The sequence below is a fragment of the Dendrobates tinctorius genome, unplaced genomic scaffold, assembly GCF_039654945.1.
Source record: "Dendrobates tinctorius isolate UK_male_01 unplaced genomic scaffold, ASM3965494v1 ptg000107l, whole genome shotgun sequence".
NCBI lineage: Eukaryota > Metazoa > Chordata > Amphibia > Anura > Dendrobatidae > Dendrobates > Dendrobates tinctorius.
The window spans coordinates 36,990,066-37,010,282 of NW_027361775.1; the positions used below are offsets into that span (position 1 = coordinate 36,990,066).

Consider the following 20,217-nt stretch of genomic DNA (forward strand, 5'->3'; position numbering starts at 1 on the left):
AGAATTGTACTGTCAAAAATTCCGAAAGTGGGCAGTACTTACTTCCTGGAATGATAATGCCTTGGCTGCTCTCTTTCGGAAGGGGTTGTCAGAAGCCGTAAAAGATACTATGGTGGGATTTCCTGTTCCCTTTGGTCTTGACGATTCTATGTCATTAGCCATTCAGGTTGATCGGCGTTTGCGCGAACGCAAAGCTGCACGAGAGGTGTTGCCACCTGTTGAACAAATGTCTGAACCTATGCAATGTGATAGAGTTTTTTCCAGAGAGCAGCGTCAGGAGTTCAGAAGGCGTAATAAGTTGTGTTTTTTCTGTGGAGATGCCTCGCATATTATTTCTGTCTGTCCCAAACGAGAGAAACGCTTTGCACACACGTTTTCTGTTGGGGGTGTTCAACCTAAGTTTCTTCTGGCTATTACTCTGATCTGCTCCCTGTCCACATTTTCCGCCAAGGCGTTTGTGGATTCGGGAGCAGCCCTAAACCTAATGGACTTGGATTTTGCTAAACGTTGTGGATTTCCGATGACACCTCTGCAAACGCCTATCCCTTTGAGGGGAATTGATGCTACTCCTTTGGCTAAAAATAAACCCCAGTTTTGGACCCAGGTGGTAATGCGGGTCGCCCCAGACCATCAAGAAAATTGCAGATTTCTGGTGTTGCATAATCTGCATGATACTGTTGTTCTGGGGTTTCCCTGGTTACAGATTCATAATCCAGTTTTGGATTGGAAATCTGTGTCTGTGGTGAGTTGGGGTTGTCGGTGTGCCTTTAGTGAGGCTCCGGTGTTTTCCACCTCTCCTCAGTCGCATGATGTTCCTGATTATGTGGCGGACTTTTATGATGTATTTCGTGAGAATGAGTCTGCGTCTCTGCCTCCTCATAGGAGTTATGACTGTGCAATTGAACTGAGCCCGGGGTGTAAATTTCCCAAAGGTCGGCTCTTCAATTTATCTGTACCCGAGCACGAGGCTATGCAATCCTATATTAAGGAGGCGTTGGAGAAGGGTCATATTAGACCATCCTCGTCACCCTTGGGTGCCGTTTTTTTTTTGTAGCCAAAAAGGATGGATCATAAAGACCTTGTATTGATTATCGTGCCCTCAACAAAATTACTGTTAAATATCAGTATCCGTTACCCCTGATTTCTGATCTATTCTCCAGAGTTAAAGGTGCTTGCTGGTTTACCAAGCTTGACCTCAGGGGGGCGTATAATCTTATTCGCATTAAGCATGGGGATGAATGGAAGACGGCGTTTAATACTCCGGAGGGACATTTTGAGCACCTGGTGATGCCTTTTGGGCTCACTAATGCCCCTTCTGTCTTCCAGTGCTTCATGAACGATATTTTCCGAGATTTTGTCGATAAATTTTTGATTATCTATCTGGATGATATTTTGATCTTCTCCAAGGATTGTGATTCTCATGTGGAACATATTCGGACTGTGTTCCGGATCTTGAGGGAGAATTCCCTGTATGTCAAGGGATCTAAATGCCTTTTTGGAGTACAGAGGATTTCTTTTTTGGGATTTATTTTGTCCCCGTCAACTATTGAAATGGACCCGGCCAAGGTACAGGCCATTCACGATTGGGTTCAGCCCACTTCTTTGAAGGCCCTCCAGAAGTTTTTGGGTTTTGCTAATTTTTATCGGAAATTTATAGCAAAATTTTCTAGTATTGCCAAGCCATTGACTGATTTGACTAAAAAGGGTGCTGATGTGTTAAATTGGTCTCCGGAGGCTGTTTCTTCCTTTCAGGAGTTGAAGCGAAGATTCACCTCCGCCCCGGTTTTGTGGCAACCTGATGTCTCACTTCCATTCCAGGTAGAGGTGGATGCTTCTGAGATTGGTGCAGGAGCTGTTTTGTCCCAAAAGGATCCTGTAACATCTAAAATGAATCCCTGTGCTTTCTTTTCCCGAAAGTTCTCTCCATCTGAACGTAACTATGATGTGGGGAATAGGGAACTGTTGGCCATGAAATGGGCATTTGAGGAGTGGAGACATTGGTTGGAGGGAGTTAAGCATCAAGTCGTGGTCCTCACTGACCACAAGAATTTGATTTACCTAGAGTCGGCTAAGCGCTTGAACCCTAGACAGGCTAGGTGGGCCTTGTTTTTTACACGTTTTGATTTTGTGGTTTCTTTTCTTCCTGGAACAAAGAATGTCAAGGCAGACACCCTCTCTAGGAGCTTCCTTGCTGATTCTCCTGTGGTGACCAAGCCTGCTACTATCTTAGGCGAAGGGGTAGTTCTTTCTGCCATCTCGCCCGATTTGAGACGTGCTCTGGAAGAGTTCCAGGAGGACAAACCTGAGCGTTGTCCCAGTGGAAAGTTGTATGTTCCTGACCAGTGGAAGAAGAGAGTGATGTCTGAAGTTCATTGCTCTGCTTTGGCTGGTCATCCAGGTATTTTTGGTACTAGAGATCTGGTGAGTCAGTCTTTTTGGTGGCCCTCCTTGTCTCGTGATGTCAGGAATTTTGTGCAGTCCTGTGGGACGTGCTCCCGGTCTAAATCGTGTTCTTGCTCTAGTGGGTTGTTGATGCCTTTGCCTGTCCCCAAGAGGCCATGGACCCATATTTCAATGGATTTCATCTCTGATATGCCTGTCTCTCAGAGGATGACTGTTATTTGGGTGATTTGTGATAGGTTCTCTAAGATGGTTCATCTTGTACCACTCCCTAAGTTGCCGTCTTCCTCTGAGTTGGTGCCCCTGTTTTTACAACAGGTGGTTAGTTTGCACGGGATTCCTGAGAACATTGTATCTGACAGAGGAGTGCAGTTTGTGTCTAGATTGTGGAGAACTTTCTGTTCCAGGCTGGGAATTCAGTTGTCCTTCTCCTCTGCTTTTCACCCTCAGACCAATGGGCAGACAGAGAGAACAAACCAGACCTTGGAGTCATATTTGAGATGTTTTATTTCTGCTGATTAGGATGATTGGGTTTCATTTTTGCCCTTGGCCGAATTTGCTTTGAATAATAGAGCTAGTTCTGCCACTTTGATGTCACTTTTTTTTGTAACTTTGGGTTTCATCCTCGATTTTCTTCAGGGCAGGTGGAGCCCTCTGCCTGCCCAGGTGTTGACACTGTGGTGGAGAGAATGCATCAGATCTGGGACCAAGTGGTGGATAAGTTATCTCTCTCCCAGGAGAAGGCCCAGCGGTTTTCCAACCGACATAGGACCATTGGTCCCCAGTTTAAGGTTGGTGATATGGTGTGGTTATCATCAAAAAATATTGCTATGAAGGTGGCTTCTCCTAAGTTTAAGCCTAGATTTATTGGACCTTACAAGATTGTGGAGATTATTAATCCGGTCTCTTTTCGTTTGGCTCTTCCTGTCACATTTAAAAGCCATAATGTGTTCCATAAATCTTTGTTGAAGAGGTTTGTTGAACCTGTTGTTCCGGGGGTGGCACCTCCAGACCCTGTATTGGTTGAAGGTAACATGGAGTATGAGGTAGAGAAAGTACTGGATTCCCGTCTGGCTAGACGGAGACTCCAGTATTTGGTTAAGTGGAAGGGTTATGGTCAGGAGGATAATTCCTGGGTCTCCGCCTCTGATATTCATGCCAAACGATTGGTGCGTGCCTTTCATCGGGCTCACCCTGATCGCCCTGGTGGCATAGTTGAGGGTTCGGTGACCCCTCCTCAAGGGGGAGGTACTGTTGTGAGTTCATTTTCCCCTTCATTACTGAGGCCCGAGGAACTCCCTCTTCTGGTAAAGAAAGGTAGTGAGCCTGATTGTCAAACACCTGAGGCTGATGATTGTGACTGGCTGAGTGGAGTTACGGACTGGATATAATGCTGCCGACGCCCTTCTGCCCTGCGGGTGATTTCTCTGTGGGATCCTTGGAGACCAGTCTGAATTCCTGCTCCTCCAAAGCTAAGTTTGCTGCTCGGCCTTTTGCTTTTGTGCTTTGACTTTGTTTTTGCTTTGTTTTTCTGGATTTTTGCCATTCCCTGCTGGGGTGTGCTGAATTCATTTAGCTCTGTCTTCTGAAAATACCTGAGTGCTGATTCAGTTTTTGAAGCCTAGCTGCTTCAGGGCCTTTTTCATATCAGCTGGTTGGCTTATGTCTTTGATAGGGTTTTGGCAGATTGCAGACAGCAGCCTTCCTGTCCTTTCCTATCTAGGTAGTTTTGGGGCCCCGTCTTTGCTCAGTCTATCTTTCTGTCTGTGTTAGTATTTTCATCTTGCTTCACCGTCATTATACGTTGGGGGCTGCCTATTGCTTTGGGGTCTGCTCTGGGGCAGTTTAGATTTCCCCTTTCTTTCTTTAGGCCTATGTATTTCTCCGGCTGTGATCGAGGGGTCTAGGGCATCGTAGGAACCCCCCACAGCTACTGCTAGTTGTGTTGATAGGTTCAGGGGTCTGCAATCTGATAGTTGCCAACTTCTCTGGTTTTCTGGACTTAGCTTGTATTTCTGCTTTTGCCTCCTACGGTGACTCTTCATAACAGTGCCCCTGCTGTATACTGTGTAATGGCTGTGTCTTACTGTACAGGAACATGGTCTGATCATACCACATATCCTTGGCAGGGGAGGAAGCAAGAGAGAGTATACAGACAGGACAGCACAGGATCGCAAATTATTCTTTCTTTGAGGTAAAACATTGCTTAAAATAAGGCAAGGAAATGTTTTAGTTTGAAAAAGAATCAGATGCGATCCCAAGCTATACTGTCTGTACTCACTCTTGCTTCCTCCCCTGCCCAGGAGCAGTGGTGTGATCAGACCATGTCCCTGTATGGTTAGACACAGCCATTATACAGTACATGTCATGATCCATGCTGGATCATGACAGATAAAATGCACTAGTAACTTTTTTTTTCCTTAAGCTGTGGTGCTTAAAGATAGTTTTGCCCCCGGTGGCCATTAGGGTCATTGCACTGTGGTGGTTTCAGTTCTAGCTTTGCCCACGGTGGCCGTTAGGATCATTGCACTCTGGTTTCTTTAGTTTAGTGCATGTGATTATAAAGCAGGTGTGACTGCTCTGGCTCTGCTATAAAAGAGTGTCAGGTGTTGCAATCACTGTTGGTGATATTGCTCATTTCCAACCAAGACTGGTGAAGGAAGGAGAGAGAGCGGTCCTGGCAGCTCAGTCAGAGTACTGGTGTGGAAGGAGTCAGAGAGGATTTCCTTGCAGCTCTGACAGAGCTTGGTGGCAGCTATTCAGGAGGAAAGTTGCATTCTGGTGGTGGACTCTGTTGTTGGGAGCAAGAGCAACAGAGCAAAGCTAAGTGGTGTTTCCCTGTTTGTATTTTTCCTTGGTGTGTATTAGTACAGTGGTGAAGCCAGTGCCTGCACCACTCAGCTCCCTAGCAAGGGATAGGAGTAGGGTGTGCTAGGGTGACAGGTTCCGGCTCGGCAATAGGTGAGGAGCCTGTATAGAGAATGTTAGGAGTGTGAGGGACACTGACTCAGGGGAGTGCAGGAGGTCTCCACGTCCCCGTTCCCTATCGCAGGGCCAACCATTGTAACTGTTTTCCCTTCCCCCGTGTCTTGTTGTTTTAGTTACCGGCCTGCGGGTCGTGTCGCACAGGACAGTTACACGTGCCGTGTCTTGTTGTCTTAGTTACCGGCCTGCGGGTCGTGTCACACAGGACGGGTCCACGTGACAGTACACAACAGGGGACAGTTATAAGATTATCTCAGCACAGGAACATTTTTTTAACACATCTAAATGTGGAACTTAAGATCAAGGACTGAATTTCCTATAAGGTACATTGAGCCCTATGGGAGGCAATGGATAAAGCAATGTTTAGTATAGTATATCGATAGCTCCTGCATTGTTTACACAGGGACTCATCTGTAAAGTGCGGATGTCACTGTGCAGATTAACCACAGTCATGTAAAAGATTGAACAGTAATGAATTAATTATTACTCTTGAATGGCAATGAAGAAAATTCATACTGGAAGTAAAACAAGACTGAAGTCCAAGTGATTGTTATGCTAAAAATAATGTATTCAATCACCTGTGAATCCATCCTTACAGGTACAATTGTAACTTCCTATTGTGTTAGTGCAGGTTGCATAAAGGGAACAGGCATTGGCGGTCTGACATTCATTAATATCCTCACAGTGGGTCCCGTTACCTGATAAATATAAAATGTTTCACAGTTACATCAAGGATATTACAACATAGTGCACATAACATGGTTGTCTGAATGGATATTGAAATATCAGAATGTGGGAACACTTACCTGTGATTTGAACAAATAACATGAATCAAGCTATAATATAACGCTGTAAGCGTAACTCTGTCTGAAGCCTCTATAGACTTCGCAAGCATGACGCGCCTGCGCACTGCGCAGTCTTGCTCCAGACAGAGTGACGCATCCCCCCAGGAGATCGCAGTATGTGTAAGCACTGAACGCATAACGCGATCTCCGCAACACCTTACCGATCCGGTGTTGCTGTTGCCGTTCGGTCTTGCGTCTTCATGTGACGTCAGGAGAGGGCGGGTTGTGGTACCGGAATCGGCGCATGCGCAGTCCGCGCTTACAGCCGCCATTTTGTAGAAGAGACACTGCAGTGCGTCTTCAAGAAAACGGCGCTGGAAAGCGAGGACTGTGCAGGCGCCGAGTCCGGCACCATAACACGCCTTCTCCAGACATCACGGAACAACTACTTAACGATCGGATATTGACACGGGCCCTCTCCTAACATCATGGCGAGACCCCGCATCAAAAAACAATCATTACTTTTTTGGGCCGTGATGTCTGGACAGCGTGTGTTGTGGTGCCGGACTCGGCGTCTGTGCAGTCCTCGCTTTCTGCCGCCATGTTGTAGAAGACTACAGTGTGTCTTCAAGAAAATGGTGCTGGAAAGCGAGGACTGTGCAGGCGCCGAGTCTGGCACCACAACACACCCTGTACAGACATCACGGCATTAGGGGGGTGAGGGGACCATGCATACCAGGATTGGGGATGAGGGGACCATGCATACCAGGATTGGGGGGTGAGGAGAACATGCATTCCCGGATTGGGGGGTGAGGGACCATGCATTCCAGGTTTGGGGATGAGGGGACCATGCATACCAGGATTGGTGGGAGAGGGGACCATGCATTCCCGGATTGGGGGTGAGGCGACCATGCATTCCTGGATTGGAGGGTGAGGGGACCATGCATACCAGGATTGGGGGGTGAGGGGACCATGCATATCAGGATTGGGGGTGAGGGGACCATGCATACCAGGATTGGAGGTGCGATGACCATGCATACCAGGATTGGGGGGTGAGAGGACCATGCATACCAGGAAAGGGGGGTGAGAGAACCATGCATACCAGGATAGGGGTGTGAGGGGACCATGCATATCAGGATTGGGGGGTAAGGGGTACCATGCATACCAAGATAGGGGGATGAGGGGTACCATACATACCAGCATAGGGGGATGAGGGGTGGCATGCATACCAGGATAGGGGGGTGAGAGGACCATGCATACCAGGATAGGGGGGTGAGAGGACTATGCATACCAGGATAGGAGAGTGAGAGGACCATGCATACCAGGATTGGAGGTGCGATGACCATGCATACCAGGATTGGGGGGTGAGAGGACCATGCATACCAGGAAAGGGGGGTGAGAGAACCATGCATACCAGGATAGGGATGTGAGGGGACCATGCATGCCAAGATTGGGGGTGATGGGTACCATGCATACTAGGATAGGGGGATGAGGGGTACCATACATACCAGCATAGGGGGATGAGGGGTGGCATGCATACCAGGATAGGGGGGTGAGAGGACCATGCATACCAGGATAGGGGGGTGAGAGGACTATGCATACAAGGATTGGGAGGTGAGGGGACCATGCATACCAGAATTGGGGGGTGAGAGGACCATGCATACCAGGATAGGGGGGTGAGAGGACCATGCATACCAGGATTGGGGGGTGAGGGAACCAAACATACCAGAATTGGGCGGTGAGGGGGCCATGAATACCAGGATAGGGGGATGAGGGGACCATGCATACCAGGATAGGTGTTAAGAGTGGCGGAAGACACTAAATAAAAAATAAAGTGCCTTCGCCACCCGGGGTCCACCGTGCGGTGGATGGAAAAACCGCTGCTAGAGAGGCAGAGCACTAATGCGGTAATGTGCACAAGAGTTAAACGACACCCAGTGCACAAAAGCAAGCTCTGTTATACTCACAGAGCTGCAGGCTAAAAAACTTAAATTAGCCGCTGAGTCTGTTCAGAGTCACAGACTCACAGCGATACAGTCGCGGTATTCGCGGTCACAGGAGTAGCCTTAAAAAGCAGGACTACTCCGTCTACACCTACCGTCAACCACTGCAAAGCGCCGCAACCGCGGACGCAGAGTAAAGCTACAACTGCAGCGCGGCAACCACTAAGCCGCTGGCAAGGCGCTGCAATAACGCTGGCGCAATGCAGATGCTAAGCTGCTGAGCAAGATGGAGCATATGCGTGCTGGCGCTAGCGCTGCTACTGGCTGTACCTAAACACTCACACAATCGTATTATCAGAGGGAAGGGGTTTCTTAATAAGTCAGTCACCAGTCCAAGCATCCATCATCTTACATACAGCAGCAAGCATGAACAGCCATGCGCGCTTTTTATACCAAACGGGACCTTCTGGAAATCTCCAAGGCTCCAGGAGGAGCCAATAGGATTAGACACAGGACCTGAGCATGTGACTCCCGAACTCCAATGGGAGCTCGTCCCATGAGCATGCTCAGTGGAGGGAACAGAGGACTTAGCCTTTGTAGAGAGATGCCGCAAGGCACTCTCCTCTGCAATCTCCTCTACTGCAGATGAAACGCAGGAGACTGCAGCATGTAAGGGTCTAAATCTCACCATAGGGAAGGGAGAAATCAGACTCCTAACATTACCCCCCCTCCTCCCTGAGCCTTCCGAACCATCAACCTGAGCTCAAACTCACCCAAAGGTGAGCTTGATGTCCTGGTAGGTGTTACAGTAAACCGGGACACCTGGAAGGCATCAGTGGAAGCAAGGTCACCAGGTTTGAAAAGAGACACCTGGGAGATGGCAGGAGCTGGCGAAGCAACTGAACGCCGCCGTGAATCAGCGACCGTCACCACTCTCCGCTTAGGAAGGTTAACCTGGGCACATGAAGTGCAAGCCTGGATAAATTTTTTAATATCCTGAGCTCTATGAGGCCACCAATACACTCCGGCCAAGAGCTTCAAGATTTGCATATAACTTCGATGTTGAGGAGCATGGGAGGCATGCGCCCATGCAAGAACTTGAGCCCTAAGATGAGGAGGGACAAAAGTCTCAGTGACCGGTTCAGACTCTGACCATTGCGGGGAGCTGGCTTCCGGAGAAACCGCACATACATGGTGACAACCGCAAATAGATTCCTGATCAGAGTCTGTGTTGAGATCGGTACGAGACACCTCCATGGGCTCAGGAGGTATAACCTCTGGCTCAAACAGCTCAGAAGGTACAGAAATATTTAGGAGCTGAGATTGCTCTTCGCTTGGAGTGAGCCCGCTCCATACCGCGCTCCGAAAAACGGAGGTTGATACGTGAGGAGACGGAGATTAGCTCCTCCTAACTGGTGGGGATCTCTCTAGTGGAGAGAGCATCCTTCACGTGCTCTGCGAGACCTCGCCAAAAAATGGGGATAAGCGCTCTGTCGGACCATTCCAACTCGGACGCCAGTGTCCCAAAACGGACGGCATACTGGCTAACCGAGAGCGACCCCTGAGTAAGGGCGAGCATCTGCAGAGACGTATCGTGCGTGACCCGAGGACCGAGAAATACTTGATTGATGGCTGTTAGCAAGTTGACTGCAGTCCGAATCTCGAGGTCACCACATTCCCATAGAGGCGTAGCCCATTCCAGAGCCTTGCCTGACAGTAGGGAGATAATGAAGGCCACCTTAGCCCGCTCTGTAGGGAATTGCGCAGCCAGCAGCTCCAGGTGTATAGAGCACTGGCTGATAAAACCCCTGCAGGAGGCGCCATCCCCAGAGAATTTTTCAGGCAACGGGAGGCGGGTAACTGTCAGCACAAGGGAGGACATGGACATACGCCCTACGGCACCTGTGAGTGCCTGAACAGCAGCATCTGTGGCCTGCGCAGCTGCGAGAGACCTCTCAAGGGTGGCCAAGTGAGCCTCGAGCTGTCGCACACACTGCACCAGTTGCTGCTGATCTGCCATCTCTAGCCAGACCATGGCGCTAGTATTATGTTAGGAGTGGCGGAAGACACTAAATAAAAAATAAATAAAGTGCCTTCGCCACCCGGGGTCCACCGTGTGGTGGATGGAAAAACCGCTGCTAGAGAGGCAGAGCACTAAGGCGGTAATGTGCACAAGGGTTAAACGACACCCAGTGCACAAAAGCAAGCTCTGTTATACTCACAGAGCTGCAGGCTAATAAACTTAAATTAGCCGCTGAGTCTTCTGTTCAGAGTAACAGACTAACAGCGATACAGTCGCGGTATTCGCGGTCACAGGAGTAGCCTTAAACAGCAGGACTACTCCGTCTAGACCTATCGTCAACCACTGCAAAGCGTCGGAACCGCGGACGCAGAGTAAAGCCGCAACTGCAGCGCGGCAGCCACTGAGCCGCTGGCAAGGCGCTGCAATGATGCTGGCGCAATGCAGACGCTAAGCTGCTGAGCAAGATGGAGCATATGCGCGCTGGCGCTAGCGCTGCTACTGGCTGTACCCAAACACTCACACAATGGTATTATCAGAGGGAAGGGGTTTCTTAATAAGTCAGTCACCAGTCCAAGCATCCATCATCTTACATACAGCAGCAAGTATGAAATACTAGCGCATGGCGGAACAGCCATGCGCGCTTTTTATACCAAACGGGACCTTCCGGAAATCTCCAAGGCTCCAGGAGGAGCCAATAGGATTAGACACAGCACCTGAGCATGTGACTCCCGAACTCCAATGGGAGCTCGTCCCATGAGCATGCTCAGTGGAGGGAACAGAGGACTTAGCCTCTGGAGAGAGTTGCCGCAAGGCACTCTCCTCTGCAATCTCCTATACTGCAGATGAAACGCAGGAGACTGCAGCACGTAAGTCTAGATCTCACCATAGGCAAGGGAGAAATCAGACTCCTAACATTAAGGGGGTGAGAGGATCATGCATACCAGAATTGGGGGGGTGAGGGGGCCATGCATACCAAAATTGGGGGGGGGCATGCATACCAAGATTGGGGGGGTGAGGGGACCATGCATACCAGGATTGGGGATGAGGGGTACCATGCATATCAGGATAGGGTGGTGAGGGGTACCATGCATACCAGAATTGGGAGGTAAGGGGTGCCATGTATACCAGGATTGGGGATGAGGGGGACCATGCATACCAGGATTGGCGGGTGAAGGAGTACCATGCATCCTACGATAGGGATGAGGGAGGACCATGCATACCAGGATTGGGGGGGTGAGGGGACCATGTATACCAGGATTGGAGGGTGAGGGGACCATGCATTCCAGGATTGGGGGGTGAGGGGACCATGCATTCCAAGATTGGGGGACCATACATTCCAGGATTGGGGGGTGAGAGGACCATGCATTCCAGGATTGGGGGCTGAGGGAGCCATGCATACCATGATAGGTATGAGGGTATACCATGCATACAGGATTGGGGGTGAGGAAACCATGAATACCAGGATATGGATGAGGGGTACAATGCATACCAAGAATGGGGGGTGAGGGAACCATACATACCAGGATGAGGAATGGGGTGCCATGCATACCAGGATTGGAGAGGAGCATACATACCAGAATAGGGATAAGGGGGCCATGCATAGCAGGATAGTGATGAGGGGTGCCATGCATACCAGGATAGGAGGGGACAGCAAATACCAGGATGGGAGACCATATACCAATAAAAATGTTTGCCACCCGGGCATAGAACGGGTTCATAGCTAGTTTATTATAGCTGAGATTGTCAGCTTAACAGATGACAAAAAAAAATGTACAGAAAGTCTAAGGCCTCATACATTTTATATACAGCAATCATAGAGCTGCCGTATGCCGTCAATTTCATATGCAGAAATAGAAAAATGTTTCTTCTAAAAGGACACCAACAGAAGACAAACACGGCATCTACGGCAGCACAGGGATGATGGAGCTACTTGCACAGGTCTCTACTGTGTTCATGAGCCATAAAAGAAATGTCATATTCCTTGAAATTATAACTGTGCCCATGAACTTAGCATTTCTTCCCACACGGCCAGGAATCATGCAGTAAACATGCAGTTGTACCACAAATTGCTGTGGATCTGCTATGCTATTTTCAGAAGCTAAAAAACAAAAGGAAGCACAAATCGACCAGAAAGTGCCATACAAAATTATCAATTTTATTAGTATAATATAAATATAATAGAGAAAAACATCATTGTACAAATTAAAATAGTTTTGTGTATGCTAAGAAAATTGGGGCAAAACTATCCATAATATAGAGGCACAACAATAAATGGTGCTTAATAATTAACTACCACTGTGCAGTGACTTATTAACAATTATATTAACAACTAGCTGAAGAGCCCAGCGCTGCCCGGGCATAGTAACTGTGGTTAGTTATAGCAAATTATAATTATCCTCCATCCCATAGTCCCGTGCCCATATACCCATCATACATATCCACGATCCCATAGGCCTGTGCCCATATACCCATCATACATATCCACGATCCCATAGGCCCGTGCCCATATACCCATCATACATATCCTCCATCCCATAGTCGAGTGCCCATATACCCATCACACATCCTCCATCCCATAGTCACTGACGAAGGCTAAGTGCCGAAACGCGCATTGGGGAGGGCGTCTATCCAGGAGACCAGGAGCTATACTTATTGTGAGTCACCACTAACATCTATTTTACAACTTTACCTTATTGCTGTTTTCCTGGTCAAAATACTAGCACACCTTTTGGTTTAAGCAATAGGCTAGATTCTTTGAGGCATATCATATACTGACATCTACTGGTGCTTTGTATATTTGCACTGCAATTTTTGCACTTTAACCCTTTATATATCGTATATTTTTATGCACTTTATTATTGTATCACTTTGCTGCAATGTTTTCAAGTCACTGCACAAGAGTAGGTAGTTATGCACAGTAATAATGATAATTTATATTGATATTGTTAATATAGTTTTTAATAAGTCACTGCACAGTGGTAGTTCATTATTAAGCACCATTTATTGTTGTGCCTCTATATTCTGGATAGTTTCACCCCAGTTTCCTTAGCATACACAAAAATATTTTAATTTGTACAATGATGCTTTTCTCTATTATATTTATATTATACTAATAAAATTGATAATTTTATATGGGACTTTCTGGTCGATTTGTGGTTCCTTTTTGTTTTTTAGCTTTTAAGTCATTTTCGATTGTCCTAGTATTTAATATTTACTTGTCCATTCAGGTTGCCAACAGTAAAATACCACTTGGTTTCGCTATTATTTATAATTGTGGCGGTTGGTTTTTATCCTTTTAAGTGTGGTTTCATTTTTATTTTCAGAAGGGTTATGGCTTGTTCAGATACATAACATTGAAGCCAAGTCCACCTGTATGTGACGACCAGCCTGACGTCACATTGCAGAACAATGGTAAATTACTGTAATGACATGTATGGTGTGCTGTGCGGTCCTCGGCCTAGGAGCAAAAAATGCTAGTTCTAGATTGTGGTATTCTCAGGAATCGCTGTACGCGCACTACCAGTATGCAGGAGTCTTCTATCTACTGTCTGATTCTTTGCAGGTTCTCAGACTGAAATTCAGAGTTATGTGGTATTTCGACTATCATACTAATAAATTGGGGTCAGTTCTTTTGCTTTACCTGAGAATCCATCCTTACAAGTACAGGTGTAACTTCCATTTGTGTTAGTGCAGGTTGCATTAGGTGAGCAGATATTACTGGTCTCACATTCATTGATATCATCACATTGGATTCCATCTCCTGAGGAATATAAAACATTTTGCAGTTAATATAAAATATATTACAGATTGATATTTGGAGGAACATATACAGTACATACATTATCTAATCAGATAGTGAAAGACAGAAATAGGAAAGATAAATGAAACATCAGTTTGCCCGACCTCCTAAATACATCCCTGACAGGGTCTGTGTGACATACATTATTATCAGGTGGGAAAACTTGCAAATCCGTCAGTGTATCAAAGACTTATTTTCCCCACTGTATGTATGCATCTTCAAACTCAGCTCTTCATCCTTACTACTCCCTGCTTGTATATTATTTCTGCTGGCTGCATACGTCAACAATCTGAAAATTGCGTGTGACCACTGCAGCCAATCACTATTCAACATAATATAGCCCAAGACAGCTGAAACCATTGATTGACTGCAGATGTACAGTGGGGAACAGAAAATGGACTGCAATATCTGCAGCCAATCTAAGCAGTAACCAACAGGGAGCATCAAGACAAAAGTGATAACATCTACTGACTGTGCTATAGGGAAAAAAAACAACAGGTGTTACATAAAGTGTGAGATGTGAGCATATAGGGGGAGAGGAGACACCTTACTGTGACCAATGGGTAGAGCAAAGTTGTGTATGTTTTTTGGATGATCCCTGCATTGTTTGCACAGGCACAGGCGCTCATTTGTCAAGTGAGGAAGTGCATATGCAGATTAATCAGTCATGAGAAGGAAACTAAACGTTCATAAAAACATTTGTTAATTAATCTTGAATGGTTACAGTTCATATTGGAACTATAAGAATTAAATGAAAGATACAGATATGCTAGAAAGAATGTATTCAATTACCTGAGAATCCAATCTTACAGGTACAGATGTAACTTCCTTTTGTGTTAGTGCAGGTGGCATCAGGTGAACAGATATTACTGGTCAGACATTCATCAATATCCGCACAGTGGGTCCCATCACCTAATGAATATACATTTTTTATTGCATCAATGATATTACAACATAGTACAAATAACATGGCTGTCTGAAAAGTTATTGAAAAATCAGAATATGAGAACATTTATCCACAGTCGATCAAATAAAATGAATCAACACATTCTATCAGAGATTGTCAGGTTTACGGATGATAAAAAAAATGTACCGAAAGGCTAAGGCCTCATACATTTTATATACAGCCATCCTAAGGCTGCCACATTTCTTAAATTTCATATGGAGGCATAGAAAAAATATTTGTTCCCAAAGACACCAACAGAAGACAAACACGGCATCTAAAGCAGCACAGGGATGATGGAGCTCCATGCACAGGTCTCTAATGTGTTCATGAGCCATAAAAGAAATGTCAGATTGCTTGAAATTATAACTGTGCCCATAAACTTAGCGATTCTTCCTACACGGCCAGGAATCAAGCACTAAACATGCAGTTGTACCACAAACTGCTGCCTACCTGCTATGCTATTTTCAGATGGGTTATGGCTTGTTTAGATACATTACGCTGAAGCCAAGTCCACCTGGATGTGATGAGTGGCCTGACGTCACATTGCAGAATAGTGGTAAATTACTGTAATGACATGTATGGAGTCCTGTGCGGTCCTCGGCCTCGGAGCAAAAGATGATAGTTCTAGATCGTGGTATTCTCAGGAATCACTGTATGCTCAGTATCAGAATGCAAGAGGCCTCTATCTACTGTATGATTATTTGCAGGTTCTCACACTGAAATAGAGTGCTATAGTATTTCTACTATAGTAAATTGTGATCAATTCTTTTCATTTACCGGGGAACCCATCCTTACAAGTACAGGTGTAATTTCCTATTGTGTTAGTGCAGGTTGCATCAAATGAGCAGAAATTCATTAATATCATCACATTGGATTCCATCACATGAGTAATATAAAACATTTTACAGTTAATATAGGATATAACATTACAAATTAATATATTTTTAGGAACATATACATACATTTTCTAATCAGATATTGAAGTCTAGAAATAGGAAAGTTAAATGAAACATCAGTTTGCCCGACCTCCTAAATACATCCCTGACAGGGACTGTGTGACATTCATTATTAATCTCTCCCAGCTGCCACACCGATCACCACTAACAGATGCCGCCACTCTCTTCCTAGCAGCGCTGCTGACAGAGGTATGGGTGATCCACTTTTAAGGTTGACTCATTTCTTACAGTAGATACAGCTGTGGCCAAAAGTATTGACACCCCTGCCATTCTGTCAGATAATACTCAGTTTCTTCCTGAAAATGATTGCAAACACAAATTCTTTGGTATTATTATCTTCATTTAATTTGTCTTAAATGAAAAAACACAAAAAGAATTGTCTTAAAGTCAAATTGGATATAATTCCACACCAAACATAAAAAAGAGGGTGGACAAAAGTATTGGCACTGTTCGAAAAATCATGTGATGCTTCTCTAATTTGTGTAATTAACAGCACCTGTAACTTATCTGTGGCACCTAACAGGTGTTGGCAATAACTAAATCACACTTGCAGCCAGTTGACATGGATTAAAGTTGACTCAACCTCTGTCCTGTGTCCTTGTGTGTACCACATTGAGCATGGAGAAAAGAAAGAAGACCAAAGAACTGTCTGAGGACTTGAGAAACCAAATTGTGAGGAAGCATGAGCAATCTCAAGGCTACAAGTCCATCTCCAAAGACCTGAATGTTCCTGTGTCTACCGTGCGCAGTGTCATCAAGAAGTTTAAAGCCCATGGCAATGTGGCTAACCTCCCTAGATTTGGACGGAAAAGAAAAATTGACAAGAGATTTCAACGCAAGATTGTGCGGATGTTGGATAAAGAACCTCGACTAACATCCAAACAAGTTCAAGCTGCCCTGCTGTCCGAGGGTACAAGAGTGTCAACCTGTACTATCCGTCGGCGTCTGAATGAAAAGGGACTGTATGGTAGGAGACCCAGGAAGACCCCACTTCTTACCCCGAGACATAAAAAAGCCAGGCTGGAGTTTGCCAAAACTTACCTGAAAAAGCCTAAAACGTTTTGGAAGAATGTTCTCTGGTCAGATGAGACAAAAGTGGAGCTTTTTGGGCAAAAGCATCAACATAGAGTTTACAGGAGAAAAAAAGAGGCATTCAAAGAAATGAACACGGTCCCTACAGTCAAACATGGCGGAGATTCCCTGATGTTTTGGGGTTGCTTTGCTGCCTCTGGCACTGGACTGCTTGACCGTGTGCATGGCATTATGAAGTCTGAAGACTACCAACAAATTTTGCAGCATAATGTAGGGCCCAGTGTGAGAAAGCTGGGTCTCCCTCAGAGGTCATGGGTCTTCCAGCAGGACAATGACCCAAAACACACTTCAAAAAGCACTAGAAAATGGTTTGAGAGAAAGCACTGGAGACTTCTAAGGTGACCAGCAATGAGTCCAGACCTGAATCCCATAGAACACCTGTGGAGAGATCTAAAAATGGCAGTTTGGAGAAGGCACCCTTCAAATATCAGGGAAATGGAGCAGTTTGCCAAGGAAGAATGGTCTAAAATTCCAGCAGAGCATTGTCCCACATAAAAGATTGGTAAGTAAGATGAGAAAGCTTGGGCTAGGGGAAAATGTGTGTAGATGGGTAGGTAGCTGGCTTAGTGATAGAAAACAAAGAGTGGTTATTAATGGTGCATACTCAGATTGGGCCAGGGTTACTAGTGGGGTACCACAGGGTTCTGTATTGGGCCCCCTACTATTTAATATATTTATTAATGATCTAGTGGATGGCTTACACAGTAAAATATCAGTATTTGCAGATGATACAAAACTATGTAAGGTAGTTAACACAAAGGAGGACAGTTTGCAACTACAGACAGATTTGAGTAATTTGGAGAATTGGGCTGAAAAATGGCAAATGAGGTTTAACACAGATAAGTGTAAGGTTATGCACATGGGAAGGAGAAACAGATGCTATAATTACTTACTAAATGGGAAACTGCTGGGGAAATCAGACATGGAAAAAGACTTAGGCATCTTAGTCAATAAGAAGCTAAATTGGAGTGCCCAGTGTCAGGCAGCTGCCACCAAAGCAAATAGGGTCATGGGATGAATTAGAAGAGGTCTGGGGACACGAGATGAAAACATAATTCTCCCTCTGTACAAATCACTCGTCAGACCACACTTGGAGTATTGTGTGCAATTTTGGATGCCGGTGCTCAAGAAAGACATTACTGAACTTGAAAGGGTTCAAAGGCGGGCTACTAAAATGATAAATGGAGTTGGTTCACTACAATACCCAGAAAGGTTATCAAAATTAGGTCTATTTACTCTAGAAAAGAGAAGACTTAGGGGAGACTTAATATATATGTACAAGTATATCAGAGGGCAATACAGAGATCTCTCCAATGAACTGTTTGTACCAAGGACTGTGACAACAACAAGGGGGCATTCTCTTCATTTGGAGGAAAGACAATTTCTGCACCAGCATAGAAGAGGGTTCTTCACGGTAAGAGCAGTGAGGCTCTGGAATTCTCTTCCTGAGGAAGTGGTGATAGCCTACTCACTGAATGAATTTAAGAAAGGAATGGATGCTTTTCTTGTGAATAACAGTATAGAAGGTTACGAATAACAGAATATTATAGGTAAATGGTTGACACAGCTTAGGGGAAGGAATTTTTTTCCCTATGGAGAAAATTGGCTTCTACTCTGTGGGTTTTTTTGCCTTCCCCACGATCAACAATGCAGAACAGCCGCACTAAAAATAGGCTGAACTAGATGGACATAAGGTCTTCCTTCAGCCTTCAAAACTATGTTACTATATTGTAAGAAACTCATTGATGGTTACCGGAAGCGGTTGGTCGCAGTTATTTTGGCTAAAGGTTGTGCAACAAGTATTAGGCTGAGGGTGCCAATACTTTTGTCTGGCCCATTTTTGGAATTTTGTGTGAAATGATCAATGTTTTGCTTTTTGCTTCATTCTCTTTTGTGTTTTTTCATTATAGACAAATTAAATGAAGATAATAATACCAAACAATTTGTGTTTGCAATCATTTTCAGGAAGAAACTGAGTATTATCTGACAGAATTGCAGGGGTGTCAATACTTTTGGCCACAACTGTAAGACATTCTCCAGACCAGTGACTGAGCTGGCCCTATTGTTGTCTTCAGAGGAAAGTAATGTGGCATCCTTTCAATGCCAGACGGGGAGTGTTCTGTCTCCGACATCATCAATGACTCGTAACTGCCTGTTCTGATAACATATAATCATTGCTGTATGCTTAGAATGCTCAGTTTGCTATACAGTTTAATGTTTATTGTTCCCTTAGGTCCATCTAGTGGCCAAAAGATATTACTGCATGATGTTATGTATTGTTCTTCCTGGTTTATTCCTTCCAATTTCTAATGCACCTTGGGTAACTGCAAGGGATCATGGTCTATGCCAGCCCCCTTCTTCCCTTCAGTCGGCCATTTCTTTCAAGTCTGCATATTGGAAGCACCTCATTGCTTTACTCCCCTTGTGTTAGCATCGGTGGTATGTAATCATTCCCTCTGTATATTCTGCCTTATATCAGCTAGCTTAGTTACAACCCCTGCTCAGCTAGTAGTTCAGATTGTATGTTATGTATAATGTATATTTCCATGAATCCTATACTGATCCTATGTATCTGTTTCTGTTTGCAGTTTTACCACATACACATCTATATCTACGTTCAATAAACCACAGATTCAACTAGTCTCCCTTATTAGACTCCAGCATAGCGGTTTAGCTGCTTGTTAAGCTATATGAATCCAGTTCATTTAGTGAGGACATGACAGGGACATGAGCTGTCTCGTAAGAAATGAGGACAACGGAACAGGTCTGTGACAGAAGATACTGTCCATAGTGTGGCTCCTGTTAGGGCATGAAGCAACAACCTCTATTGGAAGGTAAAAGTGCTAGAAGAAGGCCTCTACGTTTTCAGCTCGGACCCTTATGGTTAACAAGTCCATGAATACTTCGGATTTTTGCTTAGTGTAGAATACTGGCTAAGTTTATAGATTGGTTTATGTCTCATTGTGCCAGATTTTGAATTGTGACAGACAATGGTTATCAGTGTTAGGCCGGGGTTACACGACCGTAGATTTTCTCATCCAAGAGAATTGGATCGATTACCCTAATGATACTCCAATTAAACATTGATCCGAGATTCTTCAGAGCGCCAACATAGTGTGATCCAATAGCCTTAGGTGAGAGAATCATAGCACACTGAAATGAGGGGATGGAGAACAAAGTTCCTCCATCTTTTCCATTGTGTGAGTATGCAGAAATCGGACCACACTCATATGTTATCGGAGTGCCGTCAGGTGTTTTCCACGCAACCATAGACTTCAATTGGTGTCT

General features: G+C 45.2%; 1 protein-coding gene across 1 annotated transcript in view; it reads right to left on the reverse strand.

Moving 5' to 3' along the window:
- The window catches only part of LOC141100709 (uncharacterized), a 424,196-nt gene that overhangs the window by 24,387 nt on the left and 379,592 nt on the right, over positions 1-20,217 (reverse strand). The window contains exons 103-105 of the mRNA XM_073589356.1: positions 14,728-14,847; positions 13,777-13,896; positions 5,964-6,083 (exon numbers count right to left, since the gene is read on the reverse strand). Coding sequence (XP_073445457.1) covers positions 5,964-6,083; positions 13,777-13,896; positions 14,728-14,847 — 360 coding nt within the window. The remainder of the gene's footprint in view (positions 1-5,963; positions 6,084-13,776; positions 13,897-14,727; positions 14,848-20,217) is intronic.